This window comes from Scyliorhinus canicula, chromosome 19 (genome assembly GCF_902713615.1).
Source record: "Scyliorhinus canicula chromosome 19, sScyCan1.1, whole genome shotgun sequence".
Lineage (NCBI taxonomy): Eukaryota > Metazoa > Chordata > Chondrichthyes > Carcharhiniformes > Scyliorhinidae > Scyliorhinus > Scyliorhinus canicula.
Genome location: NC_052164.1, coordinates 95,958,883 through 95,981,876, shown reverse-complemented (window position 1 = coordinate 95,981,876; position 22,994 = coordinate 95,958,883). Strand labels below are relative to the sequence as shown.

The 22,994-nt window shown below is 47.1% G+C and overlaps 1 protein-coding gene across 3 annotated transcripts; it reads right to left on the bottom strand.

The window, feature by feature from the left end:
• Window positions 1-1,897: 1,897 nt before the first annotated feature.
• LOC119954159 lies at window positions 1,898-21,377 on the bottom strand. 3 transcript variants are annotated; one of them, XM_038779117.1, is made up of 4 exons: window positions 21,194-21,377; window positions 17,522-17,632; window positions 13,943-13,979; window positions 1,898-2,191 (listed from the first exon to the last, which is right to left on the bottom strand). In XM_038779117.1, the coding sequence occupies exons 1-4, from the start codon at window positions 21,245-21,247 to the stop codon at window positions 2,064-2,066; spliced, it is 330 nt and encodes a 109-aa protein (XP_038635045.1). In that variant the 5' UTR covers window positions 21,248-21,377; the 3' UTR covers window positions 1,898-2,063. The 3 variants fall into 3 exon arrangements, with proteins under 3 accessions (XP_038635045.1, XP_038635044.1, XP_038635046.1); XM_038779116.1 differs by having other exon boundaries at window positions 13,928-13,979; window positions 21,194-21,376; XM_038779118.1 differs by lacking the exons at window positions 17,522-17,632; window positions 21,194-21,377 and adding an exon at window positions 15,521-15,584 and having other exon boundaries at window positions 13,928-14,035.
• Window positions 21,378-22,994: the final 1,617 nt, after the last annotated feature.

Below are 22,994 nucleotides of genomic sequence, written 5' to 3'. Positions count from 1 at the left end.
CAAACTTTCAGCCTCTTCTGCCAGAGCGGCAAGGTGGCACAGTGGTCAGCACTGCTGCCTCACAGCGCCAGGGGCCCGGGTTTAATACCAGCTTTGGGTCACTGCCTGTCTGGAGTCTGCACATTCTCCCCGTGTCTGCGTGGGTTTCCTCCGGGTGCTCCGCTTTCCTCCCACACTCCAAAGGCATGCAGGTTAGGTGGATTGGCCATGCTAAATTGACCGTAGTGTCCAAAAAGGTTAAGAGGGGTTATTGGGTTACGGGGATAGGGTGGAAGTGAGGGCTTAAGTGGGTTGGTGCAGACTCAATGGGCCGAATGGCCTCCTTCTGCACTGTATGTTCTATGTTCACAGTCCAAAGATGCAAAGATAGGCGGATTGGGCATGCTAAATTGCCCCTTAGTGTTCAAAGTTGTGTAGGTAAAGGTATGGGGTGGGAGGTGGGGGGGGGGGGGGGGGGGGCGGGAGGTATGGTGGGGGGGCATGGAGGCCTGGTTGGAAGTCCTTTCTTGAAGGGTTGGTGCAAACCCGACGGGCTGAATGGCCACCTTCTGCACTGTAGGGATTCAACTCTGTGGAAAATGCCCGATTTGAGTGTGGTCTGCTCACCTTAATTCAATGTCACCTGTGATATCATCACTTAAGTACTTCCCTTTACACAAACTCCTCTCTTCACTGTGTCTTATGTATGTGAATTCCAATTACTGGATTGTTCAACAGGTTTCACTGCACAACACAAAACACAACTTCAAGTGAACATGAGTGGAACATACAGGACATTGAAAAATTAAAATTGGGGAATTTAAAGTCTATTAAATGGTGAGATTCATTGAAAATCGAGAATTTCTGCCTGAACATTTCCAGTGAAATGCCCTTCTCTCCATTTTCCTTTGCCTTTTCTTTTCTGTTCTTATGCTGGACACGGCGATCTTGTGATCCTCGCGCCCCAACCTTTCCTTTATTTGTAAATCAACAACCTGAGGAGCATCTTCCGACTGGAACATTTCTGTCACCAGAATTCATGTCAAGCACGGTGATGCGACCATCAATTCACTCGAGACAAGAGTAGAAGTAAACCGTGGCTTTAATCAACTTAGAACAGTGCCTGCCTGTGACTGAACCAATGCTGAGAACTGCCTACAGGTCGACTGCTCTTTATACCTCCCTTCAAGGGGAGGAGCCATGGGCGGAGCCCATACATGCCCCAACATGTTCCCCTATGGATAATGCCATACAATGGCCCATAGGAGAAGCCCACAAGGCCAACAGCATAGCACAGATACAAATACAAGGGCAACAGCACAGATACAAATACACTGGTGGATTATTAGTATAATACGTTCACCACACATGGTAATTCGACAAAGGATGGTGCGTAACCTGCAGCATTAGAATAAAAATTCCTTGTTGCACCAGCCCAACTTTCCCATTTCCTCCACTTGTTAGTGGCTTCTGCGCCCCTATGAATTTTGGGCGAGTTCAAAGAGAAAAACTGGGTTTAGCCTGTCCATTTCTATTTCACAGAGGATGCTTGGGGACATTTAGTCGAAGAAGATTGTAACCCTTTCTATTAGCAAATTACTGCAGATGCTGGAATCTAAAACCGAAAGAGAGCTTTGACAAAGGATCACCTGGACTCGAAACGTCAGCTCTTTTCTCTCCCTAAAGATGCTGCCAGACCTGCTGAGATTTTCCAGCATTTTCTCTTTTGATTGCAACTGGTCTGAAATAAAAACAAGCTCTTGACGATGACAGTAGCTAAATTTTGCATTACCATCTATATCTTTTGCACGTTAAACCTTTACCTAGTTTTAAATGTAACCTTTCTCCTGACGGTTATTAAAAATAATGGAATAATATTGATTAACAAGTTACAGATAGGAGAAGCTTACTTTATAACTATGAATAAAATCCACATCTACTTTATTGTTTGAAGCCCGGTAATGTTACAGAATCATCACCAACTTGTTGCTAATTTTAATCTCCCAACATATGGCGCAACATTACAGGGGGATGTAACCATTACACTTTACAATGAAGCCCGCAGCATGGCACACAAGTGGCCTTTATGAATTCCTTCCCTCATTTTTCCGTTGCTGGTACCTCCTATACTGTGTCTGGATGGTTACGGCTGCTCGCTCGGAGTTGGCTTCCGTGAAACCCTTCTTTTCTTCTGACAAAGGTTGTGTTATCCCTAAAGGAATAAAGTGAAAATATTGATGTACCATCAATTGGACGCGAGGCACGATGAACGTCCAAACTTAGGCTTTAATGAGCTAGATGTTTGCCCGGTGGTCAACTACAGTGAAAGGCCGACCGCCGGGAACTCTGGGTACTTTAAAAAAAAAAAATTTTTATTGAAATTTTTACAAAATATAAACACCTCAACTCTATTAACAAAACAACCGCGGTAACACACCAAGAACAATACCCACCCAACTTCAAAAGCAACTACAAACAAAAGAAAAACAAAACAAAAGAGCACCCAAACAACAAAAGGGAAAGAGATGACACCCGCCACATCCCACACACCCATGTACACAGTTCTCCCTCCCTCTCCTTCTGAAACCCCCCCCCCCCCGGTTGCTGCTGCTGCTGCCGCCGGCCTATTTCCCTACCATTCTGCCAGGAAGTCCAGGAAAGGCTGCCACCGCCTAAAGAACCCTTGTACTGATCCTCTCAGGGCAAATTTCACCTTCTCCAATTTAATGAACCCCGCCATATCATTGATCCAGGCCTCCACACATGGTCATCATTCGAATTTTGATTCCAGGTTTTTATTGATATCAATTTTCACCCAGGACCACAGAGCATTACCCCTGGATCTCTAGGTTACTAGTCCAGTGACAATACCACTACGCCACTCCCTCCCCTAAATGAGGAGAGAAAACTGAGATAATGTTTCAGCCCAATGACCCTTTGTCAGAGCCGAAGTAACTGGGGACTTAACAGTTTTTGAGTGGAGTATGGAGGCAGGGAACGGGTTGGTGGGAAAAAGAGCGAAAGGGAAGGTGGTGGAGGAACAGTAAAAAAAAAAGAAAACAATGAGACCCAGTCCAGAGGAGGTGAAAATGGCTCCTGGTACGAGTACCCCGATGTCTGAGAAAATGCGGGAATGAGCTGAAAGTATTTGAATCAGGGGAAACTCCCGTTGCCAATTATCCTTTGGCTGCTTTTGCTGCCAACACGGTGCATTTGATGTTACACTGTTCACTCCGGGACCTCAGCAAAATTCCCCCGCATAATTTCAGGCTGTTGCCCTTTATTTCTGGCCTGGCCACTACCTCCTCACCTCCTCCGTCACGGAGGAGGTGAGGAGGTAGTGGCCAAGCCAGAAATAAAGGGCAACAGCCTGAAATTATGCGGGGGAATTTTCTGAAAAAACTGACAACAGGCGAGGCCTGCTGGTTGCTCAGGCTGGCAGGGTCGTCCAGTCCCGGCCCCACGGAGTGCCGCCTCCTGCCACCGAGAAGCACGCTGCGGCGAGGCCAGAGAATCTCGTCCAAAGCCTCATTGTTGGTGTGGGAATTGGCGTTATTCCCACCGCCCCCGGTGGCGCAATCCAGATTGCAATTTTTAGGCACTTGGAATGTTTTTTTTCCCAATGTGAAGAACGCCTCACCTGAGGCACGAGTCTCTGCCTCCACCACCCTTTCAGGCAGTGAGTTCTCGACTCACACCACACTCTAGGTGAAAAGGTTTTTCCTTACATCCCCTCCAAACATCCTGTCCCTTACTTTAACTCTCTGCCCCCTGGTCATTGATCCCTCCACCAAGGGGAAAAGTTTCTTCCTGTCTACTCTATGTACGCCCCTCATAACTTGATGCATCTTAATCATGTCCCCCCCCCCCCCCCCCTTAGTCTCCTCCGCTCCAAGGAAAACAACCCCAGTCTCTCTTCATAGCTAAAACTTTCCAGCCCAGGCAGATTAGGGGGCAGGACGGTAGCATTGTGGATAGCACAATGGCTTCACAGCTCCAGGGTCCCAGGTTCGATTCCGGCTTGGGTCACTGTCTGTGCAGAGTCTGCACATCCTCCCCGTGTGTGCGTGGGGTTCCTCCGGGTGCTCCGGTTTCCTCCCACAGTCCAAAGATGTGCAGGTTAGGTGGATTGGCCATGATAAATTGCCCTTAGTATCCAAAATTGCCCTTAGTGTTGGGTGGGGTTACTGGGTTATGGGGATAGGGTGGAGGTGTGAACCTTGGGTAGGATGCTCTTTCCAGGAGCCAGTGCAGACTCGATGGGCCGAATGGCCTCCTTCTGCACTGTAAATTCTATGTAAATCCTAGTAAATCTCCTCTGTACCCTTTCCAGTGCTATCACATCCCTCCTATAATGTGGATTCCAGAATAGCACACAATACTCTAGCTGTAACCTAACCAACATTTTATACAGTTCCAGCTTTACCTCCCTGCTCTTAAACTCTATGCCTTGGCTAATAGAATAGAACATTTCAGCGCAGTGCAGGCCCTTCAGCCCTCAATGTTGCGCCGACCTGTGAAACCAATCTAAAGCCCATCTACACTATTCCATTATCATCCATATGTTTATCCAATGGCCATTTAAATGCCCTTAGTGTCGGTGAGTCCACTACTGTTGCAGGCAGGGAATTCTACTCCCTTACTACTCTCTGAGTAAAGAACCTACCTCTGACATCTGTCCTGTATCTATCTCCCCTCAATTTAAAGCTATCTCCCTCGTTCTAGCCATCACCATCCGAGGAAAAAGGCTCTCGCTGTCCACCCTATCTAATCCTCTGATCATCTTGTATGCCTCTATTAAGTCACCTCTTAACCTTCTTCTCTCTAACGAAAAAGTCCCTCAGCCTTTCCTCATAAGATCTTCCCTCCATACCAGGCAACATCCTGGTAAATCTCCTCTGCACCCTTTCCAATGCTTCCACATCCTTCCTATAATGCGGCGAACAGACCATAAAAGGCAAGTTTACCATATGCCATCTTAACCGCTCTATAATGCAATAGTCGTCATTGATCGTACCAGGAGGGGACGATGCTGAGCGACAACAGGTGGAAGAGCCAATTTCCTTGGCTAGTTTTCTCTCTAATATTTGGAACTGAGATTGGCAGTAAACCCCCCCTTCCCCCCTCCTAATGCCTGGGCTGATTGAACGTCAGCAGAGGCGAGGATTTAAAGTTCTTCTCTGTCGAGACTGTGATGCAATACAATTCCAATTCCTATTCATCAAACAACTGTTGAGCATGTGGCACTGAAAAGTACTTGGGAGAAGAAAATACGTCTGTATTCCATTACAAAACTGACCATTTCCATCCAGCAACTGGCAATATGCTTCTGCAGATCTGTTATTATCTTTCCATTTTAGTACATCTCAGTCAATCTCTCTCTCCCTCTCTTGCACTAAACATCAATCAGGCATGAGAGGCAACCGGGTGAGATTAAAAACACTATTTACCCATCTGAGGAAGTGGTTTCATTCAGGTCAGGCCATTTCTACAGATATTTAATAAGTAGCCTGTGTTTATGTTGGATCTCTTTTTCACAGTATGGGCTGACAGCATTTAGAAAAGTTTCAATCAGAAATCTTTGCAACATAGTACGCCTTCTCTTTCAATTTACGTAAGAACATAAGAACTATAAGAACTCAGCCCCTCGAGCCTGCTTCACCATTCAATATGATCACGGCTGATCTCATCTTGTCAATTTCCTGCCCGTTCTCCATAACCCTTCAACCATTACCATCCTCGTCATCCTTAACAGTTTTGGTCCCCTTGTTTGAGGAAAGATGTGGTGGTATTGGAGACATTTCAGAGGAGGTTCACTAGAGTGATTCCAGAGGTGAGGGGTTTGTCGTATGAAGAGAGATTGAGCAGTTTAGGCCGATACTCTCTAGAGTTTAGAAGAATAAGGGGAGGTCAAAGTGAGGTATACAAGATGCTAAAAGGTATGGGTAAAGTAGACGTGGAGCTGATGCTTCCTCATGTGGAGCATTCTAGAATCGCGAGGTCGCAGGATAAGAGGTAGCATATTTAGTTCAGGAGAAACTACTTCTCCCAAAGGGTTGAGAATCTGTGAAATTTGCTACCCTGGGGTGCAGTGGATGCTGGGCCAGTGAGTCAGTTTAAGGAAGAGTTAGACAGATTTTTAATTGGTAATGGGTTGAAGAACTTAGGGTGGTATTCTCCGTTGCCCTACGCCGAAATCGTATTTGGCGACCGGGCGGAGAATCCCCTTTTGCGACCGAATCGGGCCGGCGCCATTTTTCAGATGCTCCGCCCCCCCCCCCAATACGGTGTCATCGGGGAGTACGCCGCACGCCGTTGGGACGGCCTAAGGAAGACACCTGAAGGCCCTCCACCAATCCTCTGCCCCCGATGGGCTGACTTCCTGACGGCAGACTGTGTCCAACGCCGTCACAGTCCGGGGGGGGGGGAGCATTCCATTGGCCGGGGGCTGGCGGCTTCGGCAGGGGCTGGGGGGATTGGTGGGGGGTGGTCTGGGGGCGGCAATGGGCTTTATCTGGCAGGCCATGTCCCTGCGCGGCCGGCGCCATGATGTATGGCGCGACCGCTGCAGGTCATCGGCATGCGTGGCCACGGACCCGGAAATTCTCCGGCCTTTTCTGTCGGGAACGCCGGGGGTTTACATGGTGCAGCTGCTAGCCCCCCCCCCCCCCCCCCCCCCCCACCGAGCAGAGCATCGGTGTCGGGGGCGCCGCCAGCTTTTTCATTGTCATACTAGATACATTCTCCGGACATATCCTCAAAATCGGAGAATCCAGCCAATGGTCTTCCGAATGGAGAATGTCACCCGCGAACATCCAGAATGATGAACATTGCATTTTATTCGGAGACATTATTGTAGCGAAAATGTCAGTGACCAACCTGAAAATTCAGGGTCATTTACAATCCTGAACTATACTGGTAAAAATTCTCAATTCAAAGTTTTATTTTTGGTTTTACATAAATAGGGGAAACCTTGCCGAGAAACAGCACAGGTGACTACACACAATCCAATAAAACCAAGAATTTCCAGAGTCAATTAAACATTGAATCTGAGCCCACATAGTTTTCCACCACAACATTCTCTTCTGAAGCATTAAGAGGGTGGTTACCTGGTAGGTTCTGAGAAGCACAGAGCATTCGGTGGACACTCTGTGCACTTCCAGAGAGTAGCAGGACAGCTGGATAAGGTGGTTAAGAAAACATGCAGGATACTTATCCGAGGCTTAGGACAGGATTTTCCAGCTCTTGCCGCTGGCGGGATCTTCTGGGATCGCCGAAGGTGAGGGGGCGAGTGCGGGTGTGGTGGACGGGTGTTGGGAGGGGGAGGTTGGGGGGGGGGGGAACCCCGACCATAGGAGAGAGGATCAGAGAGATTATACTCAAACTCTGTAGGACACTAGTTAGGCCACAGCACTAATCACCAAGAAGAACGTGATTCCGCTAGAGACGACCAAGGCCTTGGCGAGTCTCTCACCGACGGACCATATAAATTGCCATCGCCACGATGGTAATATCCTATTGGCCGGCTGTAGGATCTAAGGGTGAAATGTTCTCTTGTTCTGCCAATGAGTCAAGTCAGGTGGGAAAAGTGGTGTCTTGCCTGCCGACCTCACTGCTGGCATTTCCCAACCTATGTTTTGACACATTTAGTCAAAAGATGTCCTGGAGGTGGGTCCCACAATGTCACGTTGGCAGGGCAGGCCCCTGCCAGGTCAGGGTGCTCGTTTTTATAGTGCGCCCCGATCAGAAAACAACAAAAATTAAAAGAGAAACACAAATGCCCCACAGAAACCCAGCACAACCACCCCCACCTCCCCAACCCCGGACATGAGGGCAAAATGATAATTGAATGTATGGCAATGGGGTTCCTGAACTTCCATGGCATTAATGCCATCATTGGCAGGAGATGGGGACAATTACGATGGGAAATTCCCACCAGAGTATAATCTGTTTGGAGACTCCCATTGGCATCACGGCACGCCGCCCCGCCCGCCCACCGGCTTCGCCTGGGGGTGGGGCCAAAAAATCTCCCACCCTGCCCCTCCCAGGTTGTTGTTGGAAAATTGTAACAAAGTGGAAAGACAGGTTAGGCTGAGGGCATTTACTATAGAGCAGAAGAATGTGAGGGGAGATTTAATTCACCTGCATTAAACTTTGAGGGGCGTAGATAGAGTGGACAGGCCTATTTCCATTCGCAGAGATAGCAAAGGGGAATAGGTTTAAAAGTTGTTCATGGAGTGTTTAGAGGAGAGTTGAGTGTCTGGAACCTACTGCCTGAAATAGTGGTAGAGGCAAAAACCCTCGTGGCATTTAAAAAATACCAGGGTACACGCCTGAAGTGTCTCAATGTATAAGACGATCATTAAGAGCTGTAAAGTGAGTTGGGCAGGGTAGCTCTTTTTTGACTGGGTCCAGACAGAATAGGCCAAATGGCTTCTCTCCGTACCCTGCATTTCTGCACAATATTTTCCTCATGGATAATTGATAATAGCGATTGGAGAGAATGTAGAGAAAATGGGAGAGGGAAGGCAAGGGCTAAAATATGGGCGGGCTTCTCTATCCCACCACACCCATTCTCTGGTGCGCCCCCCCTCCCCCCCCCCCCCCCCCCCCCCGGCCGACAGTGGGATTCTCCCTCCCGGCAGCCGGCCAATGGGGTGCCGGAAGATTTTCCTGCAAATCTTAACAGAACCTGTTACACCCTGTATGCCTTTTTTTTTTAAACGTGGACACTGCTTAGGAGGTATTCACTACAACCTTTTACTGAAAGCTATGATTTTTCTTTTGTCACGTCATGACAGTTCCAAAATCATTCAGCCAAATGTATGTCCTCCGAACGGCAGTTTATAAATGACTGCCAAATGGTTCTCCTTTAATACTCGAACTGTACCTTCCTCCTTATACCCGCCAGTGCTAATTTTCTAAAATGCGTTGCTTGCCATAAAATAAAATAAAATGTAATACAGGCCCCCGGGGTGAAATAGCATTTTCAAAACCCATCTTTTTACTGTAATGAGCTTCTAAATCCATCGTTTAAAATGCCAGAATATCTTTCACTGCTCTACATAACTATGGGTTTGAAACCTTGGGATGTCTATTACTGCTCTATCACATCAAAAATCATATCGGCAATTAATGAGCCAGCATCAACTCCATTTCTTGCTTTAGTAGTAAAAACAATCGCAATAATTTTTAAAAATTAACATTTTATTTATCTGATTTTTTTTTTAGGAGAGTTTTTTCATTGGCCATTGAAGCAAATTTGGGGAAGTAAAGAGTTGGAAAGGTCTGGAGGTCCAGCCGTAAGAGGGAGCGGGGTTAATGGACGCAGTCAGGGTCAAGTGCTGGCTTCATCTCCCGTTATAAGGCTTGCAGCTCCCTCACATCCTCTGGCCCAGTTGCTCCTCCCCACCACTGCCCTCACAATTCCAAAAGAATTAAAATTAAACATGAGCCATCAAATCTAATCGTACTCATTCCACACGCCCTTTGCTATTCCTCTTTTCTGGGCAGCACGGTGGCACAGTGGTTAGCACTGCTGCCTCACAGCTCATGGGCGGGATTCTCCTCCCCTGCACCCCCCGCCGGGTGGGAGAATCGCCGGGGCACCGTGCGATTCGCACCACGTTGCCCCGACACCCGCACGCGATTCTCCCACCTTTCCAAGGGCCAGTGCAGGCTCGATGGGCCGAATGGTCTCCTTTTGCACTGTAAATTCTATGATTCTAAATCTCTGTTTTTGTACTGCTTAAAGCATATGCCAGAGAAGACCACATACTAATGGCTCTGTGTAAAGAAGTTTATCCATAAGCGCTCCTCCAGTTCTTATCAAACCTGTTCCCTCTTGTTATCACCTCACCAACTGTCGTGATGTGATGTACATGTACCTTAAAGGATGCATACATTAAACCACTGTCCATCACTGTCCACCACGAGACAGGATGTCATGTCTAATACCATGACACTGCAGGCACAACATAGTCGTACACGGCAGGCATGTTAACGTGGCCTCCCAGTTGTCATTTCCTGGATATAGTCTTATCTTCAAATAAAGAACCCACATTATTGGTTTACCAATTCTTGTCGTATGAGCGGTACAGTTGTGACAAATAGAAGAACGTCAAACCAGCCAACCAGAGGGGGTCAGTTATCTTCGTTGGCTGGATGGCTAGAACGTGATGCGCAATGATGCCAATGGCAGAAATTCAATCCTCCCCCCTCCCCCCCATTCTTTGGCCCATACTAGTGGAGTGGTGTCCCTCAAGATATATATAACCCATTCCCTCTAATTCCCGTACGAGCCTCCCCGAACAGGCGCTGGAATGTGGCGACCAGGGGCTTTTCACAGTAACTTCATTGAAGCCTACTCGTGACAATAAGTGATTATTATTATTATTAATAATAATGGAGAGAGATGCTTCTGGTCCTTTGTGGGCAATGGCTGATTATTTTATCAATCACTGAAAGGAAACCATTGTTATTTACCCGACCAGAACCATTTGTACATCACCTCTCAGAATCAATGGAAGAAGCCCTAGCTTGTGAAGTCTCGAGTGCAAAACATTACCCCTCATATCTGGTAACCTCTTATTGAATCTACGCTGCACTTTTTCCATTGCAATTAAGCCCTTCCTCTAATGGGGTGCTTAAGGCATAACACACCATTCAAAGCCTACCTTAGATCTTGCACAAATTCAAAACATTACCTTCATGTTTTTGTATTCTATGACTGGAAACAATTTACACTTTTAGTTTTAGAGCGAAAAAAATCACCTAATTAACTCAGCTTCAAAGATACATCTAATCATTCTAGAGACTTCCAATAAAGAAGTGGGACGTGTAGGGGTAGGCACGATTTTCTCTTGTCATGTCATGCTGACTAAATGCCCGATCAGCCAGGGCTGTAACATTGACTCACACGGAATCTTCCACATGGACACAGGAATCCATTCTCACTTGTATGAGATTCATCAGGAAAATGGATTCTAATAGATTCAACCATTGGAACATATGCCAAGCCAAAGTCTTTACTAATTAACGCCAGCTCCTCCGCACATTCAGCTTCAGCAGTGTCTTTTGAAGCGACTATCCGAAAAATATTACCAGCATTACTTCCATCTCCACATTCTAGATTGTGCATCCTTCTGCGTTGTAATTTGCTGCCGGTCTAACAACGCCTCAGGTTTAGTCCCCCCTGCAACCTTCAAAGATCTCTGCACTCCCTCAATTCTGGCCTCATACACATCTTCAATTTTGATCATTCCACCATTGGCAGTGGTGTGTCAAGTCGCCTAGGCTCTACAATCCAGAATTCCAAAACCTCTGACTCCTCCTTTAAGACACTGGGCGGAATTTTCCATCCCGGTTACCAGCCCCCCCGATCCTGGTGTGTTCGGGCCCACCATTGGCTGTGGCTTTATCTTCCGGTCCTGCCGATGTCAACGTTTTTTCCCGTGGCTCCCACACTCCGTGGCTGAGAAATGATTTGATTGAGCTTTTTGGCCACCTGCTCCAACACCTCCTCATAGGTCTCAGTGTAAAAAATGTGGTGTCAAGTTAAGTTTGGTAATAATAATTAATAATAATAATCACTTATCGTCACAAGTAGGCTTCAATGAAGTTACTGTGCAAAGAAAACTGTGATAACTCTCCTGTGAAGTGCCCGGGGGGCATTTTACTGTGTTGAAGGCAGAAATGCAAGTTGCTCTTTTCTGGTAAACATACATTTGTAATCAGCGTTGAAGCCACATAGCATTAAGGGAGACGAGCAATGAGTGGTTATAAGATAATGTTTGTGTAGTCAGTTTATTTTTAACCACATAGGTTAGACAAAGGCCACTATCAAGCTGTACAAAAACAGAACTAGAATCAATACTAGGATATATCAATAATAGTTCATCTTTTCGCAGAGAATAATGAACCTGTGGAACAGGTTTACAGCTCATGAAATGAATGCTGATTCCCTCTGTTACTTCAAGTGAGATCTTTCTGACAGATCACCTTGTAAATGGAGTTAGCACCCTAAGCATCCCAATGTGCTTTACAGGAGTGTTATCAAACAAAATTTGACACTTACATTTCTTTGTTAGCCGCAAAGAAATAAAGTTCAGAGTTGCCCACACTCAGGATTCCCACGATGAGAGGTTCATACAACCTAAGGTGGAGAACTTGGCAAAACCTGCTCAAACATCCTTCTGATGTCCCTACATGTCATGTGATGCTTAACAGCAGGAGTGTACTTTCAGATCCATGGCCGGGATTCTCCCCCACCTGGCGGGGCAGGGGGTCCCGGCGGGACGGAGTGGCGTGAACCACTCTGGTGTCGGGCCTCCACAAAGGTGCAGAATTCTCCACACCTTTAGGGGCCAAGCCCTCATATTGAGGGGCTAGGCCCGCGCTGGAGTGCCCGCCACTTTGTCGCCCCGCCAGCCGGGGCCGAAAGGCTTTCGCCGGCCGGCGGAAGTCCGCGCATGCGCCCGTGCGTCAGCGGCTGCTGAAGTCATATCGACGCATGCGCAGGGGAGGGGGTCTCTTCCGCCCCCGCCATGGTGAAGGCCATGGCGGGGTGGAGAAAAAGAGTGCCCCCATGGCGCAGGCCCGCCCGCCGATCGGTGGGCTCCGATCGCCGGCCAGGCCACCGTTGGGGCACCCCCCAGGGTCAGATCGCCCTGCGCCCTCCCCCAGGACCCCGGAGCCTGCCCGCGCGGCCAATCCCACCGGTACCAGAGGTGGTTTAAACCACGCCGGCGGGAAAGGCCTGTCAGCGGCGGGACTTCAGCCCATCACAAGCCGGAGAATCGCCGAGGGGCGGCCCGCTGACCTGCGCGGCGCAATTCCAGCCCCCGCCGAATCTCGGGGGGGCGGAGAATTTGGGACACGGCAGGGGCGGGATTGACCCCCCGGGGGGGTCGGAGAATTCCGCCCCATATCAACCCTCCCCTTTTACTTCATTTGTGTTACAACAACGATTTTACATTTATACAACAAATCCACTGATGCATTATCTTCGTACTCAATACACAATTCAATAAGACAGTTTATCAGGTGGATGTCAATTCCGTTTGGTTGAATTCGACATTCTGGAACCTGGCTACTCAAGACCTTGGACGTTCCCTCATTCCCTTCAGTAGGTGTTATTTCTGGGGAAGTTACTCCAGTGTCTGTCGCTATAGGTTCCCAGAAACAGAATCTGACCTTGTCTCCGTATTTAGCCTCTGTCCCGAACTATTTCTGTCTGGAATTTCGAACGGTACAACTTCTGAAGAATTCTCGGCGATTGCACTTTGTGAAGTTAGTAGCTGATCAGCAGGACGTGGCCAAACCCCTTCACCGTCCCTCTGTGCGGTGTATGATATTGGACCTGTCTATCATCGGATCACAGCAGTTACCCATTTCTCATTGATGGTGTAGCTTTTCTAGCCAGCACTCGCTCTCCCTGGTTGAATACTCGCTTTTTAGAATTTTGCTCCCTCCCAGAAATTTGTGCTTGTTGTTGTCTCTTGACAATCGCTGAAGTATCAGGGTGGAGTTAACAAATCAAACTTTCTTCACAGTTTCCTTTGGAACAGTAGCATTGCTAGTGAACTTTATGTTGTAAAGGACCTTATTTCATTAAATCCCTTTGTATTTTTTTTAATTCCAAAGGGTATAGACCCAGCCTCTTCAATCTTTACTCATAAGATAACACCTTCACCCCAGGAATAAACCTAGCCAACCGTTTCTGAACTGCTTCCCTTGCCAGTATAGTTAGGCTGAAATAAAATGCATTCTTTTTCCATACCTCTAGCCTTGCCAGTACTTCCAAAGGGTTTGGGTTGACAAGAGCCCTTTCCAATTCCTGAGTTCCCCGCCAGAACCGTCATATTGGCAGAGGCACTAGCCTCATTATCACAAACAGATTTTCAAACTCAAACCCTGAGGGGCCACCAAATAAAAATGTAAAACCTACCGGTCTGTGACCTACCCTTCGAGGAGTTAATGCTGCTGCGTCGAGCTCCACCCTTTTGAAAGTAAGAAGAGACCGAATAAGTGATGAGTTCCTTCAACGTGAATCTATCTGATGTAACAAGTATCATGAATAGAAAATCAATTGGAACCCATTTGCGAAAACACATCTGATTGTAACATGTTGACCTGGGCTTTGCAGTACTAACGATGACTGAACTATCAAGTGTTTGATGTCATTGCTCCTCTGTGGTCTGCAAATGCACCAAAGCAGAAATCCACCAGTTGTTGTCAGTGGTTTCACACTTCCCCATAGGGTGCAGTGTTGAACTCTCCCAAATTCCGATCAATTAGAAATCACTGAACTGACGAGAACCTCAATCTATTGCTTTTAGCCTCACTGCAAATATGCACCATAACTGGTCAAAATATTGAGCTCAATGAGAGGTCTGTAATCCGCGGCACAGAAATAAAGTAAGCAAATGCGTCGGGCTACGGAAAGATTTTGACAACACCACAATCTGAAAGAGGAGCTGTTGTTTTGATCAGTGTTATAACGGGTAATTGTTAGCGTTCAATGAACTATCATCTTCCAATGTTTCAGCGATCACTCTGTTGGTAGCACGCTTGCATCTGAGCACCAGGTTCCACCTACTTCAGGACTTGAGTACAGAAACCGATGTTGATACACCAGTGCATTACTCAGGGATTGCTGCACTGTTGGAGTGCTACACTGCTGAGGGCGTTGTATGCGATGTCAATCTCAGGCCTTCTCTACCCGCTTAGGTGGACTATCTTGAAAAATAACAGGAGAGTTCCCCCTTGAGCCCTGGCCAATATTTACCCCTCAATCAACATCATAAAAACAGATTGTCCGGTCAATGTCACATTGGTATTTGTGAGAACTTGCTCTTTATAAATTATCTGTGCGTTTCCTACCTTACAACAGTGACTGCACTTAAAATATTTTAAACAGAATAGTGTTTAACCTCAATGCAAAGACAGTTGCCTCATTTTGACTAATCTAACCAGGGGAGAAACAAACTGACAGCCTCCCCTATCACAACATCGCACTGCATTGTAACCAAATCTGAGGATTCTACTCGGCATCTCAAGCCCAGTTCCAAATGTTTACTAATTTGGATGTAGAAATCCTTCTTGCCACCAATGGACCTTTCATTAGGCTCAGTCTAGATCACTGTCACAGGGTCAAAATCCTGGAACTCCCTCCCTAACAGCACTGTGGGAGTACATTCATCATACAGGCTGCAGTGGTTCCAGATGGTGCCTCCCCATCACCATCTCAAGGGCAATTAGACACGGACAACAGACCTGGACCTCACCAGTGCTACTCACATCTTACAAATGAATCAATAGAAAAATAAATTAAAACTAAAACTAAAATGATTTTAGGATTAAAACTACAATTAACCCTATCTATACAATATCTGACCCAAGAGGAACCCCTCATTCACCTTTTTGGAAGCTTAAGCATCTTCTCTTTCAAGAAAAACATTTTATGGAAAACATTTTTTAAGCTCCTAAAGGTTAATAAAGGTCTTGGTCTCCAAACGTAGATAATGTTGGTGACTATTACCTTTCAAAAAGGAGTTTGCTCTGTCTGAAAACTGATAGTCTGATTGCATGACTAGTGCCTTGCAAAGGCCTTGGTAACATCATAAACAGGCCGGAAAATTCCTTCCGGCATTTTCCCTTGGCTCTGCTGTTCTCCCCTTGACGCTGGAAGGTCACATTCTTTCTGCTGGAGATGCACAGATGGTGGAAGCCACAGCGGGGATTAAGGAATTACAAATGTGTCAGTGCTGACTGGGAACTACATCAGTCAAAGCATAAACGCAGACTGCATACTGGAGCCTTCCTCAGCTGTCTATAGGCCTGGGGAGAAACATCTTTATTAGGGCGCTGTTTCCTTCATCGCCGGAGTTCTCAATGTTTGAATCGTCAAGCCTGCTTCCTTGTCCACCACGTTTTCCCCTCAGTGAATCCAAAATGGATCAGCCTGTCTGGTGGGAGGTTTATCCAGGAGCAGATTGCAGAGTTTGGGGATATTAGAGGGTGGCAGGGGGAAGAATTTCTCCTGGAGGAGGAACCCTTTAAAAAATTTGCTACAATGCGAAGCATCCCTTTCTCGACCATCTTTCCTTTTCCAAAAGGTAACACAAAAATGCCCCCGTTTCACCCATTTGTTCATGGGTTTAGCTGAAGGGGGCAGCTTTAAAAATGGAACAAAAGCATTCGGAACGAAGAGAGGAAGAGCTTAATTGTTGACAACAATAATGTATGTGTGGCAATGTCACATACGCCTTTCTTGCATGTTTGAACAAATTGCAGGTTCTTATCAATAATCTATTTAAGTGCATATCATTGGATCAGTGTCAGCTACGCACATTATAGCGACAGCTTACACTCTATAGTGCATCTCAGGAACAGGACATGTCCCTTTATTTGAGGAAAGATGCAGTGGCATTGGAGGCAGTTCAGAGGAGGTTCACTAGATTGATCCCAGAGATGAGGGGTTTGTCGTATGAGGAGAGATTGAGCAGTTTAGGCCTATTCTCTCTAAAGTTTAGAAGAATGAGGGGAGATCAAATTGGGGTACATAAGATGCTAAAAGGCATGGATAAAGTAAACTTGGAGTGGATGCTTCCTCTTGTGGGGCAATTTTGAAAGAGAGGTCACAGTTCAAGGATAAGGGGCAGCAGATTTAAAACAGAGATATTTCTCTCAAAGGGTCGTGAATCTGTGGAATTCGCTACAGCAGATTGCAGTGGATGCTGAGTAAATTTAAGGAGGAGTTAGACAGATTTTTAATTTGTAATGGGTTGAAGGGTAATGGAGAACAGGCAGGATGGTGGAGTTAAGGCCAGGATGAGATCAGCCATGATCACATTGAACGGTGGAGCAGACTTGAGAGGCTAAATTGCCTACTCCTGCTCCTAGTTCTTGCGTTCGTATGTTCAAAGAAAGAACTATTCTGTCTCATTCCGCCTGTAGGTGGCAGCACCTCAAGCACAAATCTGATGTTCCTGATTAACAAGGGGATCGGGGATTATGGGGAGAAGGCAGGAGAACGGAGGTGAGGAACAAAGCAGCCATGATCAAATGGCGGAGCAGACTCAATGGGCCGAATGGCCTATTCTGCTCCTTTCTCTCATGGTCTTTGTCTATTGTGTAATGGCCAAAGTGACCTCAAGACTCCAATTCTTGCGCTCTCAAGAGTCTGTGGATGTGAAAAGAAAAGGAATTCTAGTGGATGTCAAAGTGGATTGAACAGAGGGACCTGAGCTTTTGATGTAGGGGTTGGTTGCCCCCCCCCCCCCCCCCCACCCCCACCCTCCTCCCCGCAAAGAGCCAAGGGTCTTAAATAACGTTGTCAGGCAAACCTCGAATTAACCTAAAGGGCACTGCTAACATCAGATAGTGGCCCAGATCATTCAGTATTGGGTATGGATCATATCCAACTGCAGAAAATGAAGAATCTACGTCATGAAACAGATCAGCCTCAGACCTCCCAGAACGGAGGGTAAGCACATGGCCAACTTTCCCCAGTGTAAAGTGTGATAATCTCGAGTTTTACCTCATTCACCCGACTGGATCTGCGATACCGACTGTTGTTCCGTATGTACCAGGGCAGCGGCTGGTACACCCGATAGTGGAGATGTTCGTCCCGGAACAGCCCGGTCCCAAACTTCAAGGTGGCATGTGGTAATAATGACAGAGTATTAAACAGTGAAAACAGTGAGAGTACGGCGAGAAGGGATCTATAAAAGGCGGGGACAATAATCTTCTTGCTACGTCCATAAGATTGGTTTGATCTGTCAAATAGACTCTTGATAAATCATGAAGCCGGTTTCTTCCTGCCCATGTGACTGTGCCAACGAGTCGTCAAGCAAATCTCATAACACCTTAATTTCCTAATTTTGTAGCCACCAATGCAGTATAAAAAAACAAGGCTGATGACAGAATGTGCTTTGAGTGTTATTGATGCTATATTACACATATGCCAATTTAAAATAACTTACTTTGCAGAATTGCTTAACTCCAAAATGTATTTACAAATATACTCGTTCATGGGATATGAGTGTCGCTGGCTAGACCAACAATTATTGCCCATCCCTAATTGCCCTTGAGAAGGCGGTGGTGAGCTGCCTTCTTGAACCGCCGCAGTCCGTATGGTGTAGGTACTCCCACAGTGCTGTTAGTGAGGGAGTTCCAGGATTTTGGCCCAGCGACAGCGAAGGAACGGCGATATATTTCCAAATCAGGGCGGCGAGTGACTTGGGGGGGAACTTGCCAGGCAAATAGCAAACACGTCAGCCGACGCCAAATCATCCAACCGATTGGTGGCTGACACCAGAATTTATCCACCCAACTGTTTAATGAGACGAATGTGAGGAGAGAGGAGAGAAAACCAGGAGGATGAAAAATACAAACAATGACGAAGGGGAAAGGCAAGAGGAAGGGATCAAACCAAAAGGGAAAAAAAGGTGATAAAATACTGCAGGTGCTGGATATCTGAAATAAAATCAGGAAAAGCTGGAAACAATCAGCAGGTCGGGTAGCATCTTTGAAGAGAGAAACAAAATTAATGGCCTGAATATTCACCGAATTGGGTTGAGTCGGGAATCCTTAGCAAATGCTAGCTGCATCATAATTCCAAGATTCCTAAAACCATTCTCGGTTTCTGATTTTTGCGAGTTCTTATTAAGGGCTGATTCCTGTCCAAAACCCATACCCTGCACTCCTGACCTGGCCTCGAAACAACCCCCATGGCTCCTCATATCTCTCATGTCAAGATATACCCACCCACCCTCTGTGTCCCCTCATGCATCATTATCTATTCTTGGCTGTGAGCCAAGAAAGCCATTAGTCTACTGAAACACCTGAGCTCCAAAGGAAAGATTAGTTGAGTGACAGCTCAAACCGTCCAATCAATGTTGGCCATTCCACAATATTTACTTCCACAAGATAGTTTCCAAGTGCTTGCAGTTTCAGCTATTGAAAATTTAAAGTGTCTGGATGTTTGACACTTTTATGGGAATGTAGTAAACAGGTGTTTTTGTTATGAGGGTAGAAAGTGATCAACGAATGACTACTTTTTTAACACGTCTTACTGTCACTATTGGTATTATTGCTTCTATCCAGTGTATTCTGGGTCAATGGACATGGGAGTGCCGTACCTTGGCAATGGGGGACCATGAGAGGCTATTGGTGGTGAGGGTGGTGGGTACATGAGCGGCATGGATGGAGCATAGGGGAGTGCGGGGGTTGTGGCCTGGAGAGCCTTTGGATGTTTATTTTAGCCGGGGTGACATTGCACAACGAATAAACATCCTCCCTCGGCAACTCAAAGACCCTGTGGCTGCTTATGAAATTTTCCCAGATCAGCCAGCCTGGTACCAGCCTCGTCCCACCAGAATGAAAATCCCATCTTTTGCAGGCGGTCTCTTCTTAGGCAAGCGCCACGAGCCGGGAAATTTACCAACACTCGCTACCAGCCACAAGGATGAAAATCCAGTCCAGACCATTATTTCAGGTCGATTACCCCTCATCAGGAACAAAAAGTAATCTGACAGGAAACAACAGCGAGGGAATAAATTGAATGAAAAGAAGAAAGGGAATAAGAGACAAGGAGGCAGAGTAAAAGAATGGAAGCAAGAGAGCGGGAAAAGCAGGAGAATGAGAGGAATAGACACGGGAGAAGGTAAAGACACATCCTCCTTGCACACATACACACAGAGCCCAGTTCGACTAAATAGGAACTCTAATATTGCTCCATCCAGTTGTGAATGGTGGTGGACAATTAAAGAATTTACTGGATTTACTGGCTCCACAAATATCCCCATCATTGCCCTGCACATCAGTGCAAAAGACGAGGCCGAATCATTCGCAACTATCTTCAGTCAGAAGTGCTGAGTGGATAATCCATTGTGGCCTCCTCTTGAGATCTCCAGCTGGTCTTCAGCCTGTTCAATTCACCCCATGTGATATCAAAAAAGGCTGAAGGTACTGGATACTGCAAAGGCTATGGGCCCTGATAACATTCCATCAATGTACTAAAAACTTGTGCTGTTAAGTGGCAAATAACATGCGTGTACCACAAGTGCCAGGCAATGACCATCTCAAGCAAGAGATGACTCCAACCATCTTCCTTTGACATTCAATGTCATTACCATTGCTGAATCCCCCAATATTAACATCCTGGGGGTTACCATGGTCCAAAAACTGAACTGGTCCAGCCACACAAATACTACGGCTACAGGAGCAGGCCAGAGGCTAGGAATTCTGCATTGAGTAACCCACCTCCTGACTCCCAAAGCCGGTCCACCATCTACAAGACACTAGTCATGAGTGTAATGGAATCATAGAATCCCTACACTGCAGAAGGAGACCGTTCGGCCCATTGAGTCTGCACCGACCCTTTGAATGACACCCTACTCCCTCATACACCCCGCTCTAACTCTGTAACCTCATAACCTCACCTGCACATCTCTGGACACTAAGGGGCAATTTATCATGGCCAATCCACCTAACTCACACATCTTTGGACTGTGGGAAGAAATCGGAGAACCCGGAGGAAACCCACGCAGACAGGGGGAGAACGCACAAACTCCACACAGACAGGCACCCAAGGCCGGAATTGAACCTGAGTCCCAGGTGCTGTGAGGCAGCAGTGCTAACCACTGCTTCACCCTGTGGAGAGAATACTCTCAACTTGCCTGGATGGGTGCAATTCCAACAACACTCAAGAAGCTCGACATCATCCAATATGAAGCTGCCCGCTTGATTGGCATCCCATCCACACACATTCACTCCCTATACCACCGATGCAGAGTGGCAGCCGTGTGTACCATCGACGGAATGCGCTGCAGTAACTTACCAAGGTTCTTTAGTAAGCACCTTCCAAACCCACGACCACTACCATCTAGAAGGACAAGAGCCTCAGATACCTGGGAACCCCACCACCACCTGGAGGTTCCCCTCCAAGTCACTCACCACCCTGACTTCGAAATATATCGCCGTTCCTTCACTGTCGCTGGGCCAAAGTCTTGAAAATCCTTCCCTAACAGCACTGTGGGTGCACCTACACCTCAGGGACTACGGCGGTTCAGGAAGTCAGCTCACCCACCACCTTCTCAAGGGCAATTAGGGATGTGCGATAGATGCTGGCCCAGCCAGCGATGCCCCACATCCCCATGAATGAATTTTTTTTAAATGACACTGCTCAAACCTCCCAGTTGAAACTCACCTTCCCAACCATCCTGGCAAGAAGGAAGAGCACTGTCATCAAGGTACCCAGCATTTCCTCGCTCCTCCGGGTAATTTTCTTCCTTCTAAAGTAGTTTTGGTGGTTTTCACACGGCCGAGTGTTTCGCCGTGTGCGAACAGCAGTCCGACCAGTCCCAGCAAGACTGCCTTAAATCCACTAATGAGATAAAAGGCCTGATTTAGAGCCTCTGCATAATCTTTAACTGCGTGTCCTGTGTCCTTGTAATCACCCTTGGGCGCAGGTATTACAAACACCTCAATGCTTGAATCAATTGTGTGTGTTCAAGGCTGTGAGTAAAGGTAATGAACTGGTGCGTTCCTCATCCATTACATGATTTTAGAGATAGAGGCCGTATCCTAAAAAACAATTTGTCATCAATGCGGAGTGTAGAGGGGGATAGTCACTTCATCACCCACTTGTGTCACTGTCTCTGTCCCTGGCTCATCCTTTGCCTTTCTTACTTCTGGACTTGACTATTCCAATGCTCCTGTCCCCACCCTCAAATGAACACCAAGGCCTGAATTGTCCATCACCCCTCTGTGCCTTAACCCTCTCTCTGCTCTACTCCTTCTGTAAAATGCTCCGTAAAATCTAACCTCATTGATCAAATGGTCACCAGCTCTAATATCTCCTTATATGGCACCGCAGTGTCGGACTTTGATTTGAAGTGGGAAGTGCCTTTATTAATAGAATAACTACTGTGCAGAAGGAGGCCATTCGGCCCATCAAATCTGTACCGACTCTCTGAAAGAGCATCCTACCCAGGCCCATCTCCCCCCCCCCCCCCCCCCCCCCCTGCCCTATCCCCATAACCCCACCTAACCTTTGGTCACTAAGGGGAAATTTAGCATGACCAATCCACCTAATCTGCACATCTTTGGAACGTGAGAGGAAGCCGGAGCGCCCGGAGGAAACCCACACAGACACGGGGAGAGCGTGTAAACACCACACAGTCACCCGAGGTCGGAATTGAACCCGAGTCCCTGGTGCTGTGAGGCAGCAGTGCTGCCACCTGTGCCAGCGTGCCTTGCAGTGCCTGCTGTGTTAAAAGGCAACATCTAAATGAAGTGTTATAAAATGCGCCGTCTAACTTTCTTTCACTCTTAGAATTAGAAGACTTCCTGCATTGAGAGACGCATGAGGCAGTTAAAGTACATGTTTCGTTTCCTACGGCTTGTTACTCCTGGTGAAGTAGCTCACCGGTCCAAATCTCCAGATTGAGGGAGTGCCACTCCAAGGGGTTTCCCCCACTCTTACCATCTGCATGCTGGAAGGATTTGCAGGTTGATAATCAACCTGCAGACTGCATTATGAACGTGCCTTCCTCGGTCAGTGGGATTCAAATCCTTAAGCATGCGTTTCAAAGGCCACCACAAAACCTCCTCTCTATTCTACGCCCAACCCAGAAAGGACCATTTTGCTGAAGATGTCACCCAATATGGGCGGCACAGTGATTAACACTGCTGTCTCACAGCGCCAGTGAACCGGGTTCGATTCCAGCCTCGGGTCACTGACTGTGCGGAGAACACGTTCTCCCCGTGTTTGCGTGGGTTTTCTCCAGGTGCTCCGGTTTCCTCCTGCAGTCCAAAGATGTGCAGGATAGGTAGATTGGCCATGCTAAATTTTCCTTCGTGCCTGAAAATAGATGGGGTTACGGGATAGGGCATGAGCCTGGGTCGGGAGCCCTATCGGAGGGTCGTTGCATAATTTATGGCCTGATTAGCTTCCTTTTGCGCCGTTGGTTAGGCCGGGGGTGCCCTACGCGGGTGTTGGGAGGGGT

Bases quoted from the DNA above. Each gene is read 5' to 3' on its own strand.
- LOC119954159 (XM_038779116.1), bottom strand. From the start codon at position 21,247: ATGCTGGGTACCTTGATGACAGTGCTCTTCCTTCTTGCCAGGATGGTT. The intron at 13,980-17,521 runs GTAAAACTCGAG...TACTTTCAAAAG, and splicing joins GATCCAGTCGGGTGAATGAG to GGTGGAGCTCGACGCAGCAG. The intron at 2,192-13,927 runs GTAGGTTTTACA...TTATTCCTTTAG, and splicing joins GAAGGGTAGGTCACAGACCG to GGATAACACAACCTTTGTCA.